Here is a 20,974-nt window from a genome sequence, read left to right on the forward strand (position 1 = left end):
TTGTAGGCACCAGTCAGCGCTTGCCCACTTTTAAATGGACAACTGGGCTGTCCCTTCCCACAGCAGTGAGTCTCTGTTCTAGCCCTGCATGCCTGCATAAAGGTATTTAAGTAATTATTCATTTACTTGCCCAAGAAATTTTTGCAGCTGTATAGTCACACAGCTTGCACTTGTGAGTGGAGGTGCTCATGTTGATCGTGTGCTTCAACACCTCTTGAAAAGTGAAGGGCTGTTTAAGTGGCTATTAGATTTTTAGAAGTTATACGGTCCTTGAGGGCAAGCAGTTCAGACTTTGGGACTGACAGACATGTACAAATTCCACCTTTTGGACTTTCTGATCGCACAGGGAGCCTAGGTAACTGTGAGAGCAACTGGAATACAAATAAAGAACTCTTAGAGACCAAACAATTGCCGTCATTAGGGTGGAGTTTTTTTTAAAGTTTTTAATCAAATTTTGTTTTTTGAAAAATACATGGAATCTGAGATAAACATTTGGAAGGTAGGACACAAAAAGACAATCACAGTGTGTACAATTCTTATATTCAAATCTTTCTGTGAAGTGGGACCCTAGCTGTTACTCTAAGCTACTCCGTACCCGGGGTAGCCTAAGTACCAACTGAGTTTCTCTGCAGCAGCAACACAGGCTGTGCATGGGATTTTCTCTCTCTTCCCCACCATGGGGAAAGGGCTCTTTTTTCAGAAAGTCAAAGGTAACTATCTCCTTCACCTCAATGGATACCATTTTAAGCTCTGTTTGATTCTGTTCCCTTCCTTGCAAAAACAATCATAGAATCATAGAATGGTTAGAGTTGGAAGGGACCTCAAAGATCATCTAGTTCCAAACCCCTGCCATGGGCAGAGAAATCCTCCACTACACCAGGTTGCCCAAAGCCTCATCCAACCTGATCTTGAACACTTCCAGGGATGGGGCATCTACAGCTTCTCTGGGCAACCTGTTCCAGTGCCTCACCACCCTCAATGTAAAAAATTTCTTCCTTAAATCTAATCGAAATCTGCCCTCTTTCAGTTTAAAGCCATTGCCCCTTGTCCTATCACTACACGCCCTTGTAAAAAGTCCCTCTCCAGCTTTCCTGTAGGCCCCCTTGAAGTACGGAAAGCTGCTATAAGATCACCCAGGAGCCTTCTCTTCTCCAGGCTGAACAGCCCCAACTCTCTCAGCCTGTCTTCATAGGAGAGGTGTTCCAGCCCTCGGATCATCTTCGTGACCCTATTCTGGACTCGCTCCAGTAGTTCCATGTCCTTCTTGTGTTGGGGACTCCAGAGCTGAACACAGTATTCCAGGTGGGGTCTCACGAGAGCTGAGTAGAGGGGCAGAATCACTTCCCTCGACCTGCTGGCCACACTTCTTTGGATGCAGCCCAGGATACAGTTGGCTTTCTGGGCTGCCAGTGCACATTGCCGGCTTATGTTGAGCTTCTCATCCACCAGCACTCCCAAGTCCTTTTCCTCAGGGCTGCTCTCAATCCATTCTCCGCCCAGCCTGTACTTGTGCTTGGGATTGCCCCGATCCACATGCAGGACCTTGCACTTGGCCTTGTTGAACTTCATGAGGTTCTCACAGGCCCACCTCTCCAGCCTGTCAAGGTCCCTCTGGATGGCATCCCTTCCCTCCGGGGTGTCCACAACACCACACAACTTGGTGTCATCTGCAAACTTGCTGAGGGTGCACTCGATCCCACTGTCCATGTCTCCAACAAAGATGTTAAATAGCACTGGTCCCAGTACTGACCCCTAAGGAACACCACTCGTCACTGGCCTCCACGTGGACATTGAACCGTTGACCACAACTCTTTGAGTGCGACCATCCAGCCAATTCCTTATCCACCGAGTGGTCCATCCATCAAAACCATGTCTTTCCAGTTTAGAGACAAGGATGTCGTGTGGGACAGTATCAAATGCTTTGGATAAGTCCAGGTAGACAATGTCAGTTGCTCTTCCCCTATCCATCAGTGCTACAGCCTCATCATAGAAGGCCACCAAATTTGTCAGGCAGGATTTGCCCTTAGTGAAGCCATGTTGGCTGTCACCAATCACCTCCTTGTTTTCTATGTGCCTTAGCATAGTCACCAGGAGGATCTGCTCCATGATCTTGCCGGGCACAGAGGTGAGACTGACTGGCCTGTAGTTCCCTGGGTCTTCTTTTTTCCCCTTTTTAAAGATGGGGGCTATGTTTCCCCTTTTCCAGTCAGTGGGAACTTCAGCAGATTGCCACGACTCCTGCCTTTCCTTTGCAAAGAGAGTGGAACTGTTCCAAATCAAAATGACTTTATGTGTCTTCTTATGAGTTACTTCCCACTGCTTGAGGGCTCAGCCAGAAGGAGTGGGTTGCAGACACAGCTCTTCACCGGTGTGGGTGAGTAGTTCTCCGGATGCTTCTCAGTTCTGTAACAGGGCGGTTGCAGCAGCTCGGGCCCGAAACAAAACTTCTGCACTTTCTTCATACTGTTGGTATACAGGATTCTTTCAATCTTAGTTTTATGCAGGACATTTATGCTACCTGAATTGAAGATTGCCAGAACTAAACCCATTTGATTTGCATAAGTATCAGTTACAATTATTCTGACGAGTTTTTAATTCTTTTTTCCTCCAAAGGTACCATCTTTAAAGAAGTAACATTGTCACAGTAACAATTTCTTATTGCACAGTTCTATCTTAAGAATCCAGCTTTTGCACGATGATCACATTTACCTTGCTGTGTTTCGTAACAAAAAGAAAAAATACTGAATTCAGCCTTCTAAAGCTTCTTAAAGCTTACTTAGAAGCTTCTAAAGCTTGTTTAGAAGTGGATTTTGTAATAACACATCACTTCCTTCCTCTATGTTGATGTTCTATGAACTTCCATCGTCTTTCTTGGTCGGCTTCGCCCTTCTGCTGAAGAAATACTACATTTCTTGTGGAAAAAAAAAGTTGTTACTGATAGCCCATGACGCTTAAGAGTAAAAATAGAAGCTGAAGTTCCACAGGCTCAAGTTTCACAAGGTTTCCATCCTTACGTTTCACAGAATGTGAACGTCTTCCTACTTCCAGTTTAGTTTTTATCTGACACAGAGGGCAACTACCCTTTTTTCTCCTTTCAATTCCCTTGAAGGACAGCAGATGAGATCTCAGGCAAAAGATCTCACTAGGGTCAATTATAAGGTGACCTTGCAGTTTTGTGAGTCTTTTATGCTGTCGTGAAAGCAAAACCACAAAATCCAAAATAAAATGTTCATACTGGCAACACTAAAACTGGGCTCCAAGAAACGAATGAAAAAGCAGACTCTCCACCTCTGAGTTTTGTTGCCTTTGGTTTTGTGAAACACCAAAACATGGGACATAAACACCTAGTGCTAGGTCCATTTTCAGCTATTGGTGTTTCTTTCACGTGGGTCTGCAACAGCGTCACGCTAACCCTACTGAGCTGTTCTGCCCATCGAGGTCCTCTGGTGAGGAGAACTTCCCAAAGAGGAGGTTGGCTTCCGCAGTTACAAGTACCAAACCCCCAGTGTGACCAGGAGGTGGAAAGAGAGGGGAAGCATAGCCAGACACGGCGCATCAGCAGGGCTTCTGGAGGAAGTCTGACTGTGTCCTGAAAAATCAGAAAAGAGAAAGTTGGCATGGAGCTGGTGGCTCGATAAGAAGTATATTTGAAGTTTGCGTGATACATTTTAGATGAATGCATTGATGGAAGATTGTTTGTAAAATCATGTGGATTTTGGCTCATTTTCAAAATTGTTCTTTGTGTGTTTGTGTGTGTGTACACTATCCAGAAAAACCAGTTTCAAGGTACTGTGACAAATCATTTTTTCGCCTTCATAGAAAAGGCACAGGCACTCAGCAAGGATTAATACAACTTCCTTTTCTGGATGACTGAGAATACTCGTTTAAAATCCTGATAGAACAACAACAACAGCTAAAAGAGTGTAAACCACATTATCGTTCTGCCCACTGAGGGCCTGAGGTAGGCGTTCTGATTAACAGCCCATAAATAATGGTAATAAGTATTAAAAAGTCCAGGCCACAGACGCTGAGGTGGTAGCAGAACTGTGCACCATTATTGGTGTGTAAGCCACAACATGGACACAGGCCACAGATCAGCCTTGGCACAGATTGTACCTGCAACCCATGCTGGATGTAGTACACAAGTTTAAAAAAAAAAAAAGATTTTGAACCCCTGACTTCAGCAGTAGAGAAAATTTTCCTATTGGTGTTTAGGTCCAAGTCCTTCTCTGGGAAGATCAGGCTGTATATTGTTTTCTGTACCAATCTTTAGGCTGTTCCTATTGCTGTGGTATCAGCTTTCAGTACGTTGCTGCAGTCAACTCATCACTAGTAGGGGTGGCTTCCCCCCACCTTCCTAGAAGGATTATGCGGTATTAACGTGTAAAGAGCAAGTAAACCTTGAGTAGTCCTCAGTGACGCTTTGAAGTAAATGTAGGATTGTAGCAAGTCTCCTGGCCTCTTGTGACCTCTTCCAGGCACAGGCACTTTCATTTTTTCTGGAAAAAAGATTTAAAGCAAGACCCAGAAGGAGTCTTGCAAGAAACCCAGAGTGATAGTAAAATTAGGCTCTTTAAAATAATTAGGAAAAATAATCAATCCAGCAAATAAACAGAAATGAAGCAGAAATGAAACAGATCAAAACTGTTTCTGTTTTATATAAAAATAATAAACATCTGCTGGTCTGGTTATGATGACTGCAAAGCGCGAGAACTATTTCTGCGTAGAGTGTCTTTGTTCTCAGCAGGTCATCTAACTTTCTGAGTCCCTTCCAAAATAGCAACTAATACAAAACATACTCTCTTCCTCCCTTTCTTAAGAAATTCCTGAAAACAAAAAAAAAAAGGGAGCTGTGGCCAATAATTTTCTTTAAAATAAGTTGACAACAGGATTTTTGTAAAAAAATCTGTTTCAAAAGTTCGGCTTTTGTTCTTTCCTCCATCTCCAACCCCCCCAAAATCCAGCAGTACAAGAACCTTGAGGTGTCTAAAGTGTGTGATGCGGTTTGTTCTCCTATAGCTGAAACACTGCCCCTTGTCCAAATCACTTTTTTTTTTTTTTTTTCAATGAAAATACCTTTCCATGGTAAGAAATAGTTTATATTGAGGAAGAGTTGTCAGAAAATTTTTGGCCAGATCCAGATACAACTATCTCCTTTAAATACAGCCTACTCACCTTTTGGTTTTGAGAAACTTCCACTGCTACTGCATTAAAAAGTTTGACCCTTGATATTTTCTTATTTCTTGTGGAAGGTAACACCTGGAGATACTCTAGCTCCTGTTCTGTTTACTTTTATAATGTTAAAATGTGGTGCCATGTCACTGAAGGCACATGATACCGTCTTGAATTTAACTTCATGTTTTTTAAAGACCTTTAAGCCAGCTAGAGGAGCTCTCTTAGGTCTAAGAAGAATATTTCCTGCAATTTTTCAAGTTGTTTATTGCTCATGAAGTGCAGAGCTGATTTTTTCTGTGTGGTCATGAGATAAAACAGTGGAACATTTCTTTTCCTTAGTTTCTATTTGAGTTTATTGCTGCTTAATCTGGCTGTAACGGTGTATTTTGGCTAAACTTACTACGTTAACTGTAATACAATTATTGTTATGTAATGGATTATCTCTTTCAGCTACACTGAGTAAAATGCAAATTGCAGCTATTGATTTTCATATGACAAAATGTTGCAGGTTTGACACCAGTATAAGATTTTGTAGGGCTAATAAGAATAATTTGGCTTACAAGCAGGATTTTTAAGGGAGAATTTACTGACGATGGCATGTCAGAGCTGGACAGCCCCTATGTATTGCATTTACTCCAGAAGTGCTTAGAAACGACCCTAATGCAGTTACTTCTCTGTAAGGATTAAACCTAGACATTAGCACCTCCACTGTATTTCAGAATTGCCTTTGGATGAGATCTACTTTAAGTTCCCCAGAAGAGCTTATGTGGAGTCATTAATCATGTATTTTTAGAATATTCATTCATTACCTTGTTTACCCAAAAGGACCCCCCAAATCTCTTGATCTGGTAGTTCATTCATACCAAGGTAATTTACAAAGGCTTACAAATTACAAAATTTGCTCCCAGAACCGAATGGCTTCCCTGTTCCTTGGTTTTTCCTGATTTTTATGATGCCCATAATGATGAGTAGCTTTACAGGCTGGTGGCCGCTGGCACTTCAGTATTCTTTCTGCAGTCTAGGTCTGTCTTAGTGGTGGAGATAATTTTCCCTGTCTGGGGCAGCTGTATTTTGCTAGACTTAGTAAGAGAGAACAAGCACCAGAAGTCTATTGGACTTTCTCTATTCAGCACATTTTACTAATCTTGCAAATTCAAATGAAAACACTGGATAATCACTTAGACACCCAGCAGGTTATGGAGTATTGCCTTACCAGAAGGGGAAGGTGCCTCCTCAATGCTAGGTGGAGCTGGAAAAAAACACAATAATACAAAGTTATTTGTTTGAGCCTAGGAAAGAAAAAGGGTACTGATAATTGATCTATGGGTTAGTGGTTTTTTTTCTGAGAAAGAATACATTTGTCAAACAAATTGAAAGTTTAAATATGATCACAGAATTACATCAAAGTAAAAGACATCTTACTGCTCCCAAAAATTAGATGATGAAAATATTTTGATTCTGCATTTTCAAAACACTTTTTTTTTTCATTTTGAAAACTGCAAAACATTTCATTTTGAAACTTTCTGAACAAAAGTATTTCACTTTACATTTTAAAAATATAGAATCATAGAATTATAGAATGGTTTGGGTTGGAAGGGACCTCAAAGATCATCTAGTTCCAACCGCCCTGCCATGGGCAGGGACACCTTCCCGTAGATCAGATTGCTCAAAGCCTCATCCAACCTGGCCTTGAACACTGCCAGGGATGAAGCATCCACAACTTCTCTGGGCAACCTGTGCCACTGCCTCACCACCCTCAGAGTGAAAAATTTCTTTCTTATATCCAACCTAAATCTGCCCTCTTTCAGTTTAAAGCCATTGCCCCTTGTCCTGTCACTACACGCCCTTGTAAAAAGTCCCTCTCCAGCTTTCTTGTTTAGGTACTGGAAGGTACATTTTTCTCTTGAGAACGATGCACATTAAAACAAAGATATTAAAGGGTTTATATTGCTTGAAAACATTTTTTTCTCTATTTTAGGCAGAATTAAATGTGTGTGATTGTCCGTAATGACAGTTTCCAGCTCATTTATTCAAGCGAGACACCTTAAAGAACTATTATTTGGTTTGATGCATATTCCCTTTTTTTAATTTGTATTTTCAGTTGGTCAACTTGTCAAACCCCATGCCCCATCATTCCGCTGTTCATGCTTTGTAGATAGTTCAAATGTGTTAGCTGAGTTGTTCGGCATTATTCAAGCATGTGTTATGGTCTGTCTTATTTTCCTAAGGAAGAAAAATGATAACTCTTGTGTGTGTCTGGGCTTGCCACCGGATCCAGATCTTCCAGCTGCAAGGGGAAAAGGTCTTTCGTCTGAAAGGGTGTACAGCCTGGACTTTGGATCTGATTGCCAGAGATGAAACTAACCCTGCTTCACAGACTCAAGTGCAAACAATGAAATAAACTCTCCCGTTCCTCTGGGACAAGGTGGATCCAGGAAAGTACAAACCTATAAATAACCAAATGCTTAAAAGCTGGGGAGACCTCATTATTCATTAATGTTTCCTGCAAAGGGAGGGGGAAGAGGCAGGCAGCTTGCCTTCAGGAGTCCTGCTGCTTCTGTGGATATACTGTACTGAAGCTTAACAAAGATGCAATTTTTTTTTTTTCCTTCTCACTTATTCTTCCAGAAAAAGCAAGGAACGGAGTGAAACTGAATGAAGATTTGCTGTAAAAATTGAAGTAATCCCAGTCGATGGCCATATATGACTTGTCAACAAGAAATGCTGCCCTCAACTCCCTCCCTCTGAACTGAAAAAAAAAATCTTACCTGATACAATGAGTTTAATTTTAGATTTCCATGTTTGGTTGAGATGATTCCCTGTCTGCTTGTAGATGCAACTATATACGGCTGCGTCCTGTAACTGGACATTGGAGAGCTTTAAGGAGAAGTTGCCATGCTTCATCTCGTCCAGAAAAAGACTAGTTCTGCCATGATAATGATTGTCCTGCAAGTTCAGCGAATTCTGCCCATTGCGAAAAAAGTGCACTACGACAGAGGAGTCTATCTGCCAGTAGAGCATTGATTTGGAAAGGATCAGCTCTCCAGGAGAGATGGTGGTGCTGCAAGGCAAAATGACAGTTTCTCCAACAAATGCATGGCACGTTGTGTCTGGTTGACCTGGAATAAAACACAGACAACTTTCTCAGTGCCCAGCAGAGCGAGGGACACCAAGTTTCCTATAATTAGGCTTCATCGCATCATTATCGCCTCTCTGTGTCCTCCAGCTCCCAGCCAGGCAGGAGGCAGAATGTGCCATGCCAGGACGGAGCGCCCAGGGCCCTCAGCAGGACAGATGTTGCCATGTGCAAGTTGCCTTCGCTTTGTCAGTGTGGGTGCTGCTTGAACTTGTCTCTTTAGCTGGTGATTTTTCTCCCAGCTTCTGGGGATCTTAGTCTTTGAGATCAGGTGTCAGATTTGATTTTAATTCATCAGTTGGTTCACAAGGGAAGAAGGGGATGCAGGGAAGTGAAGACGGGCAGACATGATTAAGCAAGCCTTGGTTTTGTAGGAAGTCTTGCTGAAAAAAGGAGAAGCGTGAAAAGGGTGTTATATCAGCAAGAGAAGAGTCCTGAATGGGTCTGGTCTCCCCCAACTCCCGTTGCTCACCCATCAGATCGTGGCTCTTGATTTGTATATAATGTGCTAGAGGCTCCGTCTCCCTTCCCCTGTGACATTTTGTAGAGAGTCTGATCAAAACAGCCTGTTTCTGCTCGTCTGTCTGGGTGCACTCAAGGCTCTTGCCAACACCTGTCCCTGGCACTGTCATCCTCTTTGGTACAGTTATTCTCCCAGTACCCCAGAAAGAAGGTCTGACATTCCCACTTTAGGTAAATGACTTTTCCAAGGCCTCAAGGAGACAGATACTTTGTATGAGTGGCTTGGATGTTGGGCAGGGATGTTACCAACCTTACCAGCCAGTTCCAGCACATGCAAGAACCAGGGTGAGGGCAGCCTGCTGGCGAATGGACTGGTGGACAGGCAGGGCAGGAAGCCAGATGCATCTCACTCACACACGCTGTTCATTTAATAACTTCAATACTAATTATTTTTATAAATTCTTCTGAGTGCATAGAATCACAGAATCATAGAATGGTTTGGGTTGCAAGGGTCAAAGATGATCTAGTTCTAACCCCCCTGCCACGGGCAGGGACACCCTCCACTACACTCCAGGTTGCTCAAAGCCTCATCCAACCTGGCCTTGAAGTTAGTTGGAAATATACCAAAACTTGCACAAATGGGGTAGTTTGCCACTATTGTGTGGGACAGCTCTTACTAGATTGTGGTGGTGTATTATCTAGGGGAAGACAGGTTTGGAAGAAGGTTTTTATGCATTTATAAAGCATAGATAACTAGGTATTTTCAGCACAGAATGTGGGCTTAAATTAATGCTTTGAACAAATCTGTTTCATAAAATTATTTTATAAATTAAAATGCAGATGAATTAATTTGGATGGGAAACTTTCATCCCCAGCACGGAGCAGAACAAAAGCAGCATGAGCCTGCGGTTCTGCCAAGAAGAAAAGCTAAAATTCACTGTGAAACAACTCAATCTGTTTTCATGGCCAAAGTTCTGTGAAACATAAAGGGTAAGTAATCAGACTAAATATAGAAATAAATGTTCTCGGTCATAGTGCGGTCATTCCTGCGTTCTAGGCCTTGCACCAGCTCTGTGTGTATATTGCACTGAAGGCCAAAGAGAATCCCAGTTCCCCTTGAAGTCACTGACATCAGCCAGGGCTCAGCTTGTTACATGCTTGAGCCTGTTTCCATATTAATCAGTGTCTGTTTTGAGGCTTGTTTTGTGTCCATGTAGTAGACAGACATAAAAGCAGAAGGAAAAGTATAATTCAGAGAGCTAAATTGCAGAGCCAAGCAAGCGTCTTGAATTAGAACTCTATCACCAAACATCAGCTTTCTGTAGGTTTTCAGATTTTTCAGCTGAAAACCTCAGTCCACTTTTGCCCAATAATGTCAACTTTTAGCTGAAAAAAAGTATATCCCCAGTGCTATTTCTGGTTGTCAGTGGAAAGAGACTTCCCTTACCATGTGGAGAGCTCAACTGTTTTCAGACTGTATCAGTTGCTGACCAGGTTTTGCTTCCCAAGGGGAAACTGAATTACAAGAGTATCCAAACAAGGGTCTTATTTTATTTATTATAAAGCTCATCCTCCACTGTACTGTACCCTTACTGCCCTACGCTCTCCAAGGAGGTTACCTCAGCCCTGTGATGAATGATCATAGAATGGTTTGGGTTGGAAGGGACCTTAAAGATCATCTAGTTCCAACCCCCCTGCCATGGGCAGGGACGTACTCAGGCAGTGCCATTAGCTGTACCCAGTGCACCTGGAAGGGCCACCAGCAGCTGAAGGAGGGGAGGGAGCAGCCTGAGACCCGTCCCTGAGCTGTTTGGGCTTGGGGAGCCGATAAGGCTGTGGTCAGCAAAGCCCCTCTCAGGAAAGGCCATGTCTGAAAGCAGACCATGGTTAAGGCTGACCATGGTTAGCTAAGCACAGGGGGGAAGATGAGTGTGCCTAAGGCTGCCGCAGGTATTTTGTAAGCCCTGGAAGAAATGAGCCTCCAGAAGAGCTTTCTGGGGGGAACAGTCCTGTCCACAGGATGCCATGAGTAGAGAGAGTCCTTAGAATGTATGGTGTCGCAAATGGATGAAGAAAAGATAATGCTGAAATCAACAAAACTTGTAGCTCTCTTCAGAAAAATGGACAATAAGTATTTGCTTAATGAGCAAAAGAGGGAGAGAGTGTTGATCCTGTCTCCTGATTGGAGTAACTTCTAAATTTGATACTGGTTTTAGAAGTGCATCTGTTTGGGATACAAACCTTGTAACAACCCTGTAAACATCCACGGGGTTCAACCCACCCTGCCCTACACTGCTTTCAGCTGGTCAAAGCCAGACAGTAGGAGGCAAAAAAGGAGGCTTTGCTGGAGATGCCTGGGATGAGAACAGGTGGCTGAAATCTGACAGTAATGAGTTATTTATCAGGGCCTACAGCTGTGTGAGGCCTTTTGTAGATGACAAGAACAGACTTCTGGGTACAAGTCAAGTAAGTGCTGTTATGAAAGGCAGCCTTGAGAAGAAGATTAAGAACGCTGAGGACTGATGGTGTTGTGTTAAGCTTCTTGCTGAGGCCATTGATGCACTGGGAGGTGTGGAAGCAGAGAGCTTCCTGGCCAGAAGACTGAAGCAGCTGTGCAGTGAGCAGCAGGGATGGTGGAAGCTACTGCTGAGGTGTGTGGAGCAGGGCTCATCTCATCTACCCGGTAAGCTTTGCGTGCGGAAGGTGTGGTTCTCTACCTTGGAAAAAATATGTGTTGCTACATAGCTTTCACTTGATGTTGTAAGACTCAAATGTAAAGTGAAATGAGTTTATTTTATATGTGGTTTTTTTTTTTTTTAATTGTGTATTTTAAATACTGCCCAAGTGCTTAAGGCTATCAAGGTGAAGTTGAGTGTGCTAACTTAACCAATATGTGAGATTCCTATAGTAAGAAAATATTGCTTCTTCAGTATCCAAAATGTGGTGCAGGGAAGCTCATAAAGTCTGGCCTCCCTCCTTTCCCCCTGAAAATGATCTAGGGTAATTATCTTTGTTCATTAACTCTATACTGCCTATACTGGAGGAATCTGGGATGCTAGTAGGTGATCTGGAGTTTATGCCTTGTGGAAAAGGGCCTGGAATTGGAAACCTCTTTAGCGTGTCTCTCAAGTTCACTGTGGTGGTGATAGCGCAGTTCTAACAGTGGACTAAGTAGTTTATCAGTGGAAGTAATAGGTTAAGCAGAAAAATGTGGCAGTGTTAGAAACAAGGCAACAGGGAATTTCTTGTATTCTTGAGTATTTAGGAGCTCGAACTGAAATGTGTTAACCTGACAAGGTAATGTTGCGTGAGTCCTTATAAGCTCATGTCTCGACTGCATGAAGAAGTATTTTGGGGAGGATCGAGGGCTGTTTGCAATCACAGTTACTTGCTCAGAAATGCTGAACTTGAATTCCCTTATTTTAGGGAAGGGGGGAAAAAAAAAGAGTCAAAGGGTAGTCACTTAGATGGCTCAGCGTGCTTGCAGGTGTATTCATCTACCAAAAGAGCTCATCCTGAGTGACAATAGACTTTTCATGCTGCTCTGTGGAGACACATGAAAGTTTTTCCCTAAAAATGTCAGTTGTTCTTCCAGAAGAGAGAGACTAGTTTCAGATGAAGTGTAACCTCCTGAACCACCTCAGTGCTTGGTAAAAGTGAGGTGCTCCTAGGCAAAGAGAGGAGTCTTGACCACACACAGAGGTCTTAATATTGCTGAACTGAAGCTTCAGATATGGAAATGACAGGGAGTTGCCTCTGCAGCTTGTAAAAGACTCCCTCACCAGCACATACTAGCATACCTCTTTCATAGGGAAGATCATATCTAATCTATATAATGCCGGAAACCCAACTCAGCTAGAACTTGGCCGAGTGTGCACAAAGATTCAGGGAGAGAGATTGCTGTTGGGCTCCAGTCTTTTCACTTACCTGGTTATTCCTGCAGTGAGTCCAGCAACCTCATAATTTCAAATACAAAACCAGAAGCAAGGCGGTTGGGGGTTGTAAAGGTTGAGATTCCCAGTCATCCTTAATATTATGGAAATGCTAGGGGTATTTTTAAGGATGTGGGCAGGATAAGCTTTATAGGTAGCGATTTATGGACCTGGAAGACCTTAACCTTGAAACCACTTCTTTCAGATATAGAAGTTCATCTGAAGGTTATTACCTGTACTTGCAAACCTTGGACTGTGATGAAATACATTCAAAGCAAAGCATGTATTTGTGTTGTTTTGCTCCAAGACTCTCAGTTTGCAGTTTGTGTATTCACATATAAATACTTCCACATATTTCTAGACATGTATTGTAGTATATTTACCTCTGGGTAAAGATGCAAACAGTAAGCAGGCAGCCATCCAGAGAGCAGTCTCCCTAATAAAGTGAGAGAGAGAGAAATGCCGAATGCTTTGTTAGAATGCTAGAGCAGAGATGAAAAGCCTTTTCTCTGGCATATGTAATGCTCTGTTTCTCAACTCCTTCATCTGTGAAGAGAATTTGGATACAAAGCTGGATGGCTTAGAAACCTTCTCTTGCTTTGTTGTCTAGTCTTGGTGTGGATCATATCTCCTGCCTGTAGATTGGATCTTTCTCAGTGATCGTAATGGGATGGGGCTTGAGTTGCAAACACCAGACCCATACTTCCCACTTGTGTTCTCATGTGGACAAAGTTAATTTTGTATACATAGTCATAGTTTACCAATAGAAAATAACCTCAAGAGCAATTAAACAAAAGTTCCCTCTGCCTTTAAGCTTCAGCTGCTTTGCAGCACAAGGAAAGGAAAGCATAGCTTACCATTTCATTTTTGTGCCTTCCCAGCCCTCAGGAATCCCTTGCTGTTGGGAGCTTCACCAGGAGCTCTAGCTGCTACTTCTGTCTCTGCAAAAACAAAAGAGTGAAAGGCTTTTAATTTTTTTGCCATAAGCATTTCTCCAGAAGAGAATAGGATTTTTACTAGTACTTGGTTTGCTGTGGTTCGGTCTGTTTTCTTTCATGCTATGTGTATAATACACATGATGTATTATATGCGCTCTGTGTCTGTAATACACAGAGTGTACAGAACAAAGTGTATTTCTGCTCTGAATACACTCTTACAATACACAGAGTGTATTTATTTTCACGTTTAGGACAGATGTGAGTCACAAGCCATGCAGTGACCAGCCCTGAGCTTTCAACCCAGTGCAGGGGATTCTTGTTTTACAGCCAGCTGAGATCAAAGCAGGTGGTGAAACCTGATGGGTATGATATTTATCAAGAGGTGTAGACACCATCCCTTAGTCTACAAAATAAATACCACCCAAGCTGCATATCTACCAACAAAATATAGATGCAGATAATAAGCCTATAAGGAAAATGCTCCTTAAAAGAGCTGCTTCGAGGAGGCTGTTAAATCAGGTAGTTTCTCAAAGAGGCAAAAAAAAAAGTGTGAGGGCAGAGGGAAAGAATGTGGATTTTGGGCTTCCTCCCCCTGTCCTCATAGCACCCCATAGCTTATGGAGTACAAATAGCTGAGTGATTGTTCCTCTCTGGTGTGCTCCAGAGATAATACTGATGGCGGAAGTTGTGGTTTAGCCAAAGTCCATTTCTCTTCCTGCTGAGGCAGCTCTGTCTGGGGAAGGTGCTGGTGCTGTTCTCCTGCCTATTGCTCCTGCGGCAGTGGTGCTTCCTGGGGTGAACAAAGCCCCAAACACAACCCCTGGAGAACCTGCTAGTCCTCAGAGGACTGAAGCTCATGTGCTTATGCTCTGAAATCCAGCCACAGGAGCACTCTCCTCATGGCCAAGCTCTGGTTATGCTTCACCTACCAAATCTTTTCTGATACTCAGTGCAAACCACTTGCTGTCTTTGGCTTCTTGTAGAGCGATTAAAGCCAGTGTGTCCTGCATTTTTTTGGATTAACTACTCTGGTGATTCCCTCCCTCCCATTTGTAATGCTTATTGTTTCAAGCAAGGGTTTAAATTAATGCAAAGTGAGCTTATTCCATGTGCCTTTCTTTTCTGCCTGGCTTTTGTAAGTTGAGACACTGATGGTCATTCTTCTCTGCCTGACTAGCTCTCTGTGGTGCCCCAGGGAGTTTATGCTCCCTCTCTGCTTTGTAAAGTTGTTGCACTCCCCATGAGGCTGCTCTGCAAAAATACCAGGAACAAATTTATCCTGTTCTCTGACCTGGCACTGGGACAAGAGCACGGCGGATCTGGAGGGACTGAAACTCTACATCAGCTCGCTGATTGGAAACAGACCTTGCTGCTGCCCGACTGAAGGAGGGCAGCCCAGCAGCTGGTGCTTTGCAGCCATACTCTGTAGTGGTGCTTTGGCCATGCTCGTTCTTTCTGTAAGTAAAGGGGGACTTTATCTCCCTATGCAGAAAGAACTCAAAATTTGGTAGGTGCAGCCAGCTAACAGGTCTGCATAAAGGTGTGATAGCAGCAGACAGGAATGACTCAAAAGTCAGAGCTCCTAAAAGTGATGTAATTTTTCTGAAGGGTCAGTCATTTTCTAAGAGTCTTGATTCTGACTCAAGAACCGCATGAAGGTGGGTGTTCCAGCCCAGATGGCTTATTTGTGTCTCTGGCTTTGGCTGGTTTACTCCTGCAAAGTCCCTGTGGGGTTTCTGGTTCTCACAAATGCCTGCACAAAAGTCTTGGACCAGGGGGAAGTGAAATCAGACCTGAAATAACAAATGGCATGTGAATGTTGATCTCTCTTGCCATTCACGTGCTTTTGTAACTTCCCTACTGCAGTTCAAGCTTGTGCACAAAGAAGGAGCGAGGCAGGTCTTGTTTTAGGAAGTTGTATCTAACCACAGGAGTGCTTTGGGCTGGTCTAGTTTGAGCACCTGACCCTTAATTTGGCTTAACCCAGTGCTGTTACTTGAAATAATGTTTCTTTCAGGGTTGAGCTGACTCTGCTTGAAACAAAAATGTTTACGCTCAGCCTCCTGAAGGGTTGTTCTTGGTACACCAAAAGGGGAGATCTGTTCCTGACTGTGGAGTTAAGCTGGTGTAAGATGTTTCAGTCACTATGTGGATCAGCACTTAAAATAATTAGTTTCTATTTGATATGTCATATCTGCCTCCCCCTTGTTTTTAAGCTCTGCCTGAAGTGAAATGAGAGTTTAGGAAACTAACAATTTCTTTATTTGTATTTTTTCACATTTAAAAGTTGAGTCACTGCTCATTTTAATCTGACAAAGGAATTAAGGACTTATTTTTCAGAGTTAAAAGAAAATTAACTGAGTCAGGCTTTGCAATGAAGAATGACTTTCTGAAGAAATAAAATACTAATTAATAACTTTTTAACACACTAACCTGCCTGAAATAACTAAGGCATGCAATGCAATTAAAGCATATGATTAAATTGCAAAACTCTGAATGTTTTAGCAATGTCTCTGTCATCCAACTGTTGCATCACGTGTGTGAGGCCATTAACTGAACATGTTAGTTCAACTTGCAATAAAATTAAATCAATCAGGTAGGCAAGTAACCAATGTTCCCAGTGCCTGTAGAACAGCAGGACACTATGTCCTGAAGTCAATTGATTCAATTTGTCACTTTCCAATGCAGGGAGGAGTGGGGTTGAGAAAGGCTCTAAAAGCTACTGTGGAAGGCTTTACACTCTTGGAGTGCTCAAACACGTCCTTCAAAATAAGTTAAGAAAATGGTATTTTTCATGACTGTTCTGTTAACCCTGGAAATAATGTTGCTGTGGTATACTAAGAACATTCCTCTGTGAACAGCTCTGCAGGTCAGGACAGCTAGGGTTGCAGAAGGGGAAAATGCCTTGGGTAGAGACAATGTACATGAGCCAGGGGACCATGTTGTATGCAGATGGATTTTTTTTTTTTTTCCTTTTCTATTGCCTTAAACTTTACTCTGAATTCTGTGAGCAGCTGTTTGATCATCAGGGATGGCACAGCTGGAGCGTGACCCACCTGCGATCATACATTGGGCAGCAGTTCTGGTGGCTGAGCAGCCAGGTTATGGTACCAGGAAAACCAGCTGGTCTGAGTGATCAATCCAGCAATGACTCATAGCCATGGTGCACCTGTATGCTTTTGCTGCAAAGCATGATCAGTTTGAGATCTAGATCAGAAAGGACAGTTGACCCAGTCTAGATCTAGAGAAGGATTGTGAGAGGCTGTTTCAGGAAGATAGGCTGAAGTAGGGTGCTGGCCAGGGCAGGGAGGGAGGTGCTGAGCTGGAACACTTTTGACCCAGAGGATGTACCTCTGTGTGGTGACCACTGAGCGTGACACTGATTTAAAAACAGTTGTGGACTAAGTGGACTTGAGAGTTTGGATGTGATATTGAAGGGATTGATTTGCTTGCCAGCTCTTCTGTGTCATTTGGCAACCTCCAGTACCAGCTGGGTAACACTGGTAACGGAGCTGGGCACTGAATGAATGGTGATCCAAGTTGGAACAGGCACCAGCCGGAGAAGGCACCAGTGATTCTGAAAGGACTTGCCAAAATTGCCTAGCAGATGAATGAAGGCCACTGCCAAGAAGGAAACTGCTTGTTATGCACCTGGCAAAGCTTTGTAGTTTAGTCACTGATAGTTTCTTCAAGTGTATTGTGGTTTTGTTTTTTCCCCCTTCCCCTGTATGCCTTTGGCTTTTGCAAACAGATTTATGCTAGCTGACTGTTGGTACTGATGCTTGTAGGACAGAGGGGACCTTTCTCCCAGGCTCTGTGAAATCCTGAGAGCACCCTGAGCAGAGAAATGTCGCCTTGCTATTCCTCATCCACATCGAGGCAACTTTCTGTCACTTCTTTAAATGCCCTCTGCTGATGTAACTAAGCAGTCCTCTTACCTTTAGGTAAATGCTAATAGCTTGTAGAAAGCTGATGAGTGAGCTTGCAAGCGGAAATTACGGTCTGGCTTGTTAGCGAAAGTTCTTGTGATGCAACAGTCTGTACCGAAACTGGGTGATTACTTCTGATCTTATCTGAAAGGAACCTGTAAACAAAATGAGGCATCATTTAGATACCTGTCCTATAATTAGTTCAAGGAAAGATATTGAAGAGATCTCAGTGAGGGACATGCTGACATGTATCCAAAAATGACAGTGGCTTTCTCTTTTAGGGTTTTAGCTTTTGAGATCAATTACCCACATTTGAAAGCAATCTTCTGGGGATTTGTGAGTGGTGGCAGGTAGTGTTTCTGTAGCTAACCGTTGTGTGATTTGCCCTCTTGGCTCAAAGCAATGGAAAGAAGTGCCCTTTGCCTCCTGGAAGGTACATCTGGAGCTTCAGGCTGCAAAATGTGCTGTGGTGGCAGCTGAGTCTTGGATTAGGATCCTTATCTTCAGGTGCAATGTAGCACACTTGATGCACTTGTGAGGGCAGCTGGTCTGGTTTTCATGTTGGTTTGTTTTAGCATAGTGTATAGCTGTTTAAAACTCTCTGAACTTGTCCTTATCTGCTGTGCAGTGGAGTGCTGTGTGCTCTGTCCGTGCTCCCTCTCTTTCCTCCTTGTGCTCCAGTCACACCACCTACGCTGTGGAGGTGGCGTGTGGTGGGTGGAGCGATGGCTTTGGGTGTGCTTATGTTTCCTCATGGTGCTGGAATTTCCCGTTGCCTATTTAAGGCTTATTGTGGGCCACAGTCAGGCTCTGGGAACTGAAAGATCGTTATCAAACGTGTATCTAGTCTAAAGTTCTTCCTTCTCAGGGATAAAGAATGAACGAGGGATGGTGAATGATGAGCTCCCAGTGGAAAGCTGTATTCCATACAGAGTACTGCAGCAGGAACTTATCTTCCCTTGACTTTGAATAAGTAGTTTTGATAAGAAGAAACTTATCCACGCATATAGAAATAAAACGGAGGGGGGGACACCCCAAAAATTACAGTTTGTATCTGATCAGAGTTTTCAGGATTCAAACACACAAATGCCTTCCCAAAGGTTTGGAGGGAAACAGCAATGTGTCTGGCCAAAAAGGGAGTGTGTATGAGCTAACACACTATAAACTGGAATGGTCAGGAAATTAGACTTTATTCTTGATTTCAGAATAACCTTTCTAATAGCTCTCAGACTAAACTGTAGTTGTTTGTGGCTTTGCAAAATGGGAAGGGTTTGGGTGGCTTGGGGGACTGATACTAAATGTGACACGTTTCATTTCAAGTTTCGGAAGGAAGGAAGCATGCTCTTGGTATGCAAGTGAGCAGAATTCAACGCTGATCAAATGATGCTACAGTCTTGTGGGTATTCGGTGGTTTCATGTTATGTATGTTTAGTCTGATTGGATTCTCAGACAATCAAGAGCTGTATCATCCATATTTCCAGCTGTCATTTCTGACGGATCTTGTATTTGTCATCTGCTGATTCCCTTGGGTGAAGGTCAATCCAGGGACCAGAAGAAGGATGCCTGTTCAGATGTCCCACAGAGATGCTGTATCACTGCTGCCTGTGCAGTCTGTGTTAAGGAGTCTTGTGTGGCATTCCCTTAAACGTGCTCTATCCTCTGTGTAACAACTTTTGTGCTAGATTGAGCAGTTAGGTTTTCAAGAGAATGCCACTGCTACATAGAGTGGCAGGGCAATGCCTTTCATTTGCTTTGTTTTTGTGGGAAAGACTCTTGACTTGGGGAGCAATTTTTGCCCTCTAAATCCCTAGCAAGTGTTCCCAGCCCCATCTATTGCTGTCTTGCAAATCAGAAGTCCTCCAGGGTTACCAAATGCTGCAGATTTGATGCTGTCTGGGTGGAAGCTCAAGAAGCGTAGCTTGAGCAGCAGAGGGTGCATCCCACCCTTTGCCTTCTACTGGGTGAGACTTATTCCCTATGACTAGTGGCATGTGGTGGTCTCATGGGCTTTTATGAAACTTCTGAAGAGAAACCAAAAAGTTGTTGTTCCTTTTTGTAAGGTCTTTCTGACAGCTCCCCCAAAAGTTCCTCTCTTTCTCAATTCCTTTTTGCTCTTCTGAGAGTTTCCACTGCTCTTTTTCTGCCACTTCCAACAAAATGTTTCTTCTCTTTTGATGCATAAATTCTTCTCAAGAATAAACAACTGTTTTTTCAAGAGATTGCAGTTACATGAAAAAGGCAGAGGTGTGTGGGGTTTTTGTTTTGCCTTTTAGAAAACCATAGCCTTAAAGAAGTAGCTCACAAATAACAATGCAGAAGGAGACAAGGATTCCTTCACCTGAATCAATACTGTGTAGGGTTTTTTTTTTCTGACTTTGGGAGCAGTTCCTATCTGAATAACTGCTTCTAGTAATCTCTGGATAACATTTTGTTTTACTGTTGCTTAACCTCTGAAGATATAGAGGTATCGTAGAGTAAAAAGTTAACATGGAAATAAGGACTTTAATTTTTCGTTCTTCACTGTGGCTTTTTTCCTCTGGCATCTGCTCAAACTGATCCTTAAATCAGTGGCATTACCTGACTCTTGAGCACTCTATTCAACAACTAAACTGCTCAGCTGGTGCTTAGATTAGCTGATGTGAGGAGTTCTGGAGAAATTATTAAGTTAACTGAGGTCAATAAAAATATTTTCTGGGTTAATACAACACTGACAAATACTAATATTTCTGAAGTGGATGATCTGAAGCTACTTGTAAGAATGAGACCTGATTTTTAAGAGAGAGATGATCTAGTTTGAATTACTGGTACCACTTTGGAGTAGAAACCTCAGCTTCTGTGAAAGGGGCTCTCAGTGGGTGCCTACTTATTGCCATAACCTCCTGAAAAATTTACTGAGCCCTCTTACCACTTGTGAGTGTGAATGTGAGGTTCTCGCTGGGCACAAGCTGAGGAGAAACTTTTGGAGGCTGTATTGGGGTAGAAGAGAAGATGGGTGAAATAGTTATCTTGCTGCTCTTCCTCTGGCCCTCTCAAGTACCTAAACATTTTTTTTTAATTTAGCCAGTAGATCAAGTGATATGAATCCCTGTATATAGCTCCTGATAAACCAGATAGAGGCAAGAAGAACCAAAATGGATCAAAATACGTGGGAAGTTCTTGCATATTATGGGTATGGCTGAACAAGTATTTCTCCTTGGTCTTCTATGGCTGTCTCATGGAATTTCCCTCCTACTGTAGTTATGATTTGCTTTAAAGGGTTTTGTGCCATCTGGATAAGAGATTCGTTAAATTAATAAATATTAATCATAATAATAAGAAATCATAAATAATCATTGAAAGACTGGATAGTCTTATGCTGTTGTTAATCCGTTACTTGTGGAAACATCCCTATGTTGCAACATC

The 20,974-nt window shown here is 42.8% G+C and overlaps 1 protein-coding gene across 1 annotated transcript; it reads right to left on the reverse strand.

Annotated features, from left to right (window-relative positions):
• Positions 1–3,485: 3,485 nt before the first annotated feature.
• Positions 3,486–13,570, reverse strand: LOC104380694 (myelin-oligodendrocyte glycoprotein). The gene is made up of 5 exons (XM_086608438.1): positions 13,563–13,570; positions 13,089–13,141; positions 7,944–8,294; positions 6,389–6,424; positions 3,486–3,589 (listed from the first exon to the last, which is right to left on the reverse strand). The coding sequence occupies exons 1-5, from the start codon at positions 13,568–13,570 to the stop codon at positions 3,486–3,488; spliced, it is 552 nt and encodes a 183-aa protein (XP_086464564.1).
• Positions 13,571–20,974: the final 7,404 nt, after the last annotated feature.

The sequence above is a fragment of the Tauraco erythrolophus genome, chromosome 1 (assembly GCF_009769465.1).
Source record: "Tauraco erythrolophus isolate bTauEry1 chromosome 1, bTauEry1.pri, whole genome shotgun sequence".
Taxonomy (NCBI): domain Eukaryota; kingdom Metazoa; phylum Chordata; class Aves; order Musophagiformes; family Musophagidae; genus Tauraco; species Tauraco erythrolophus.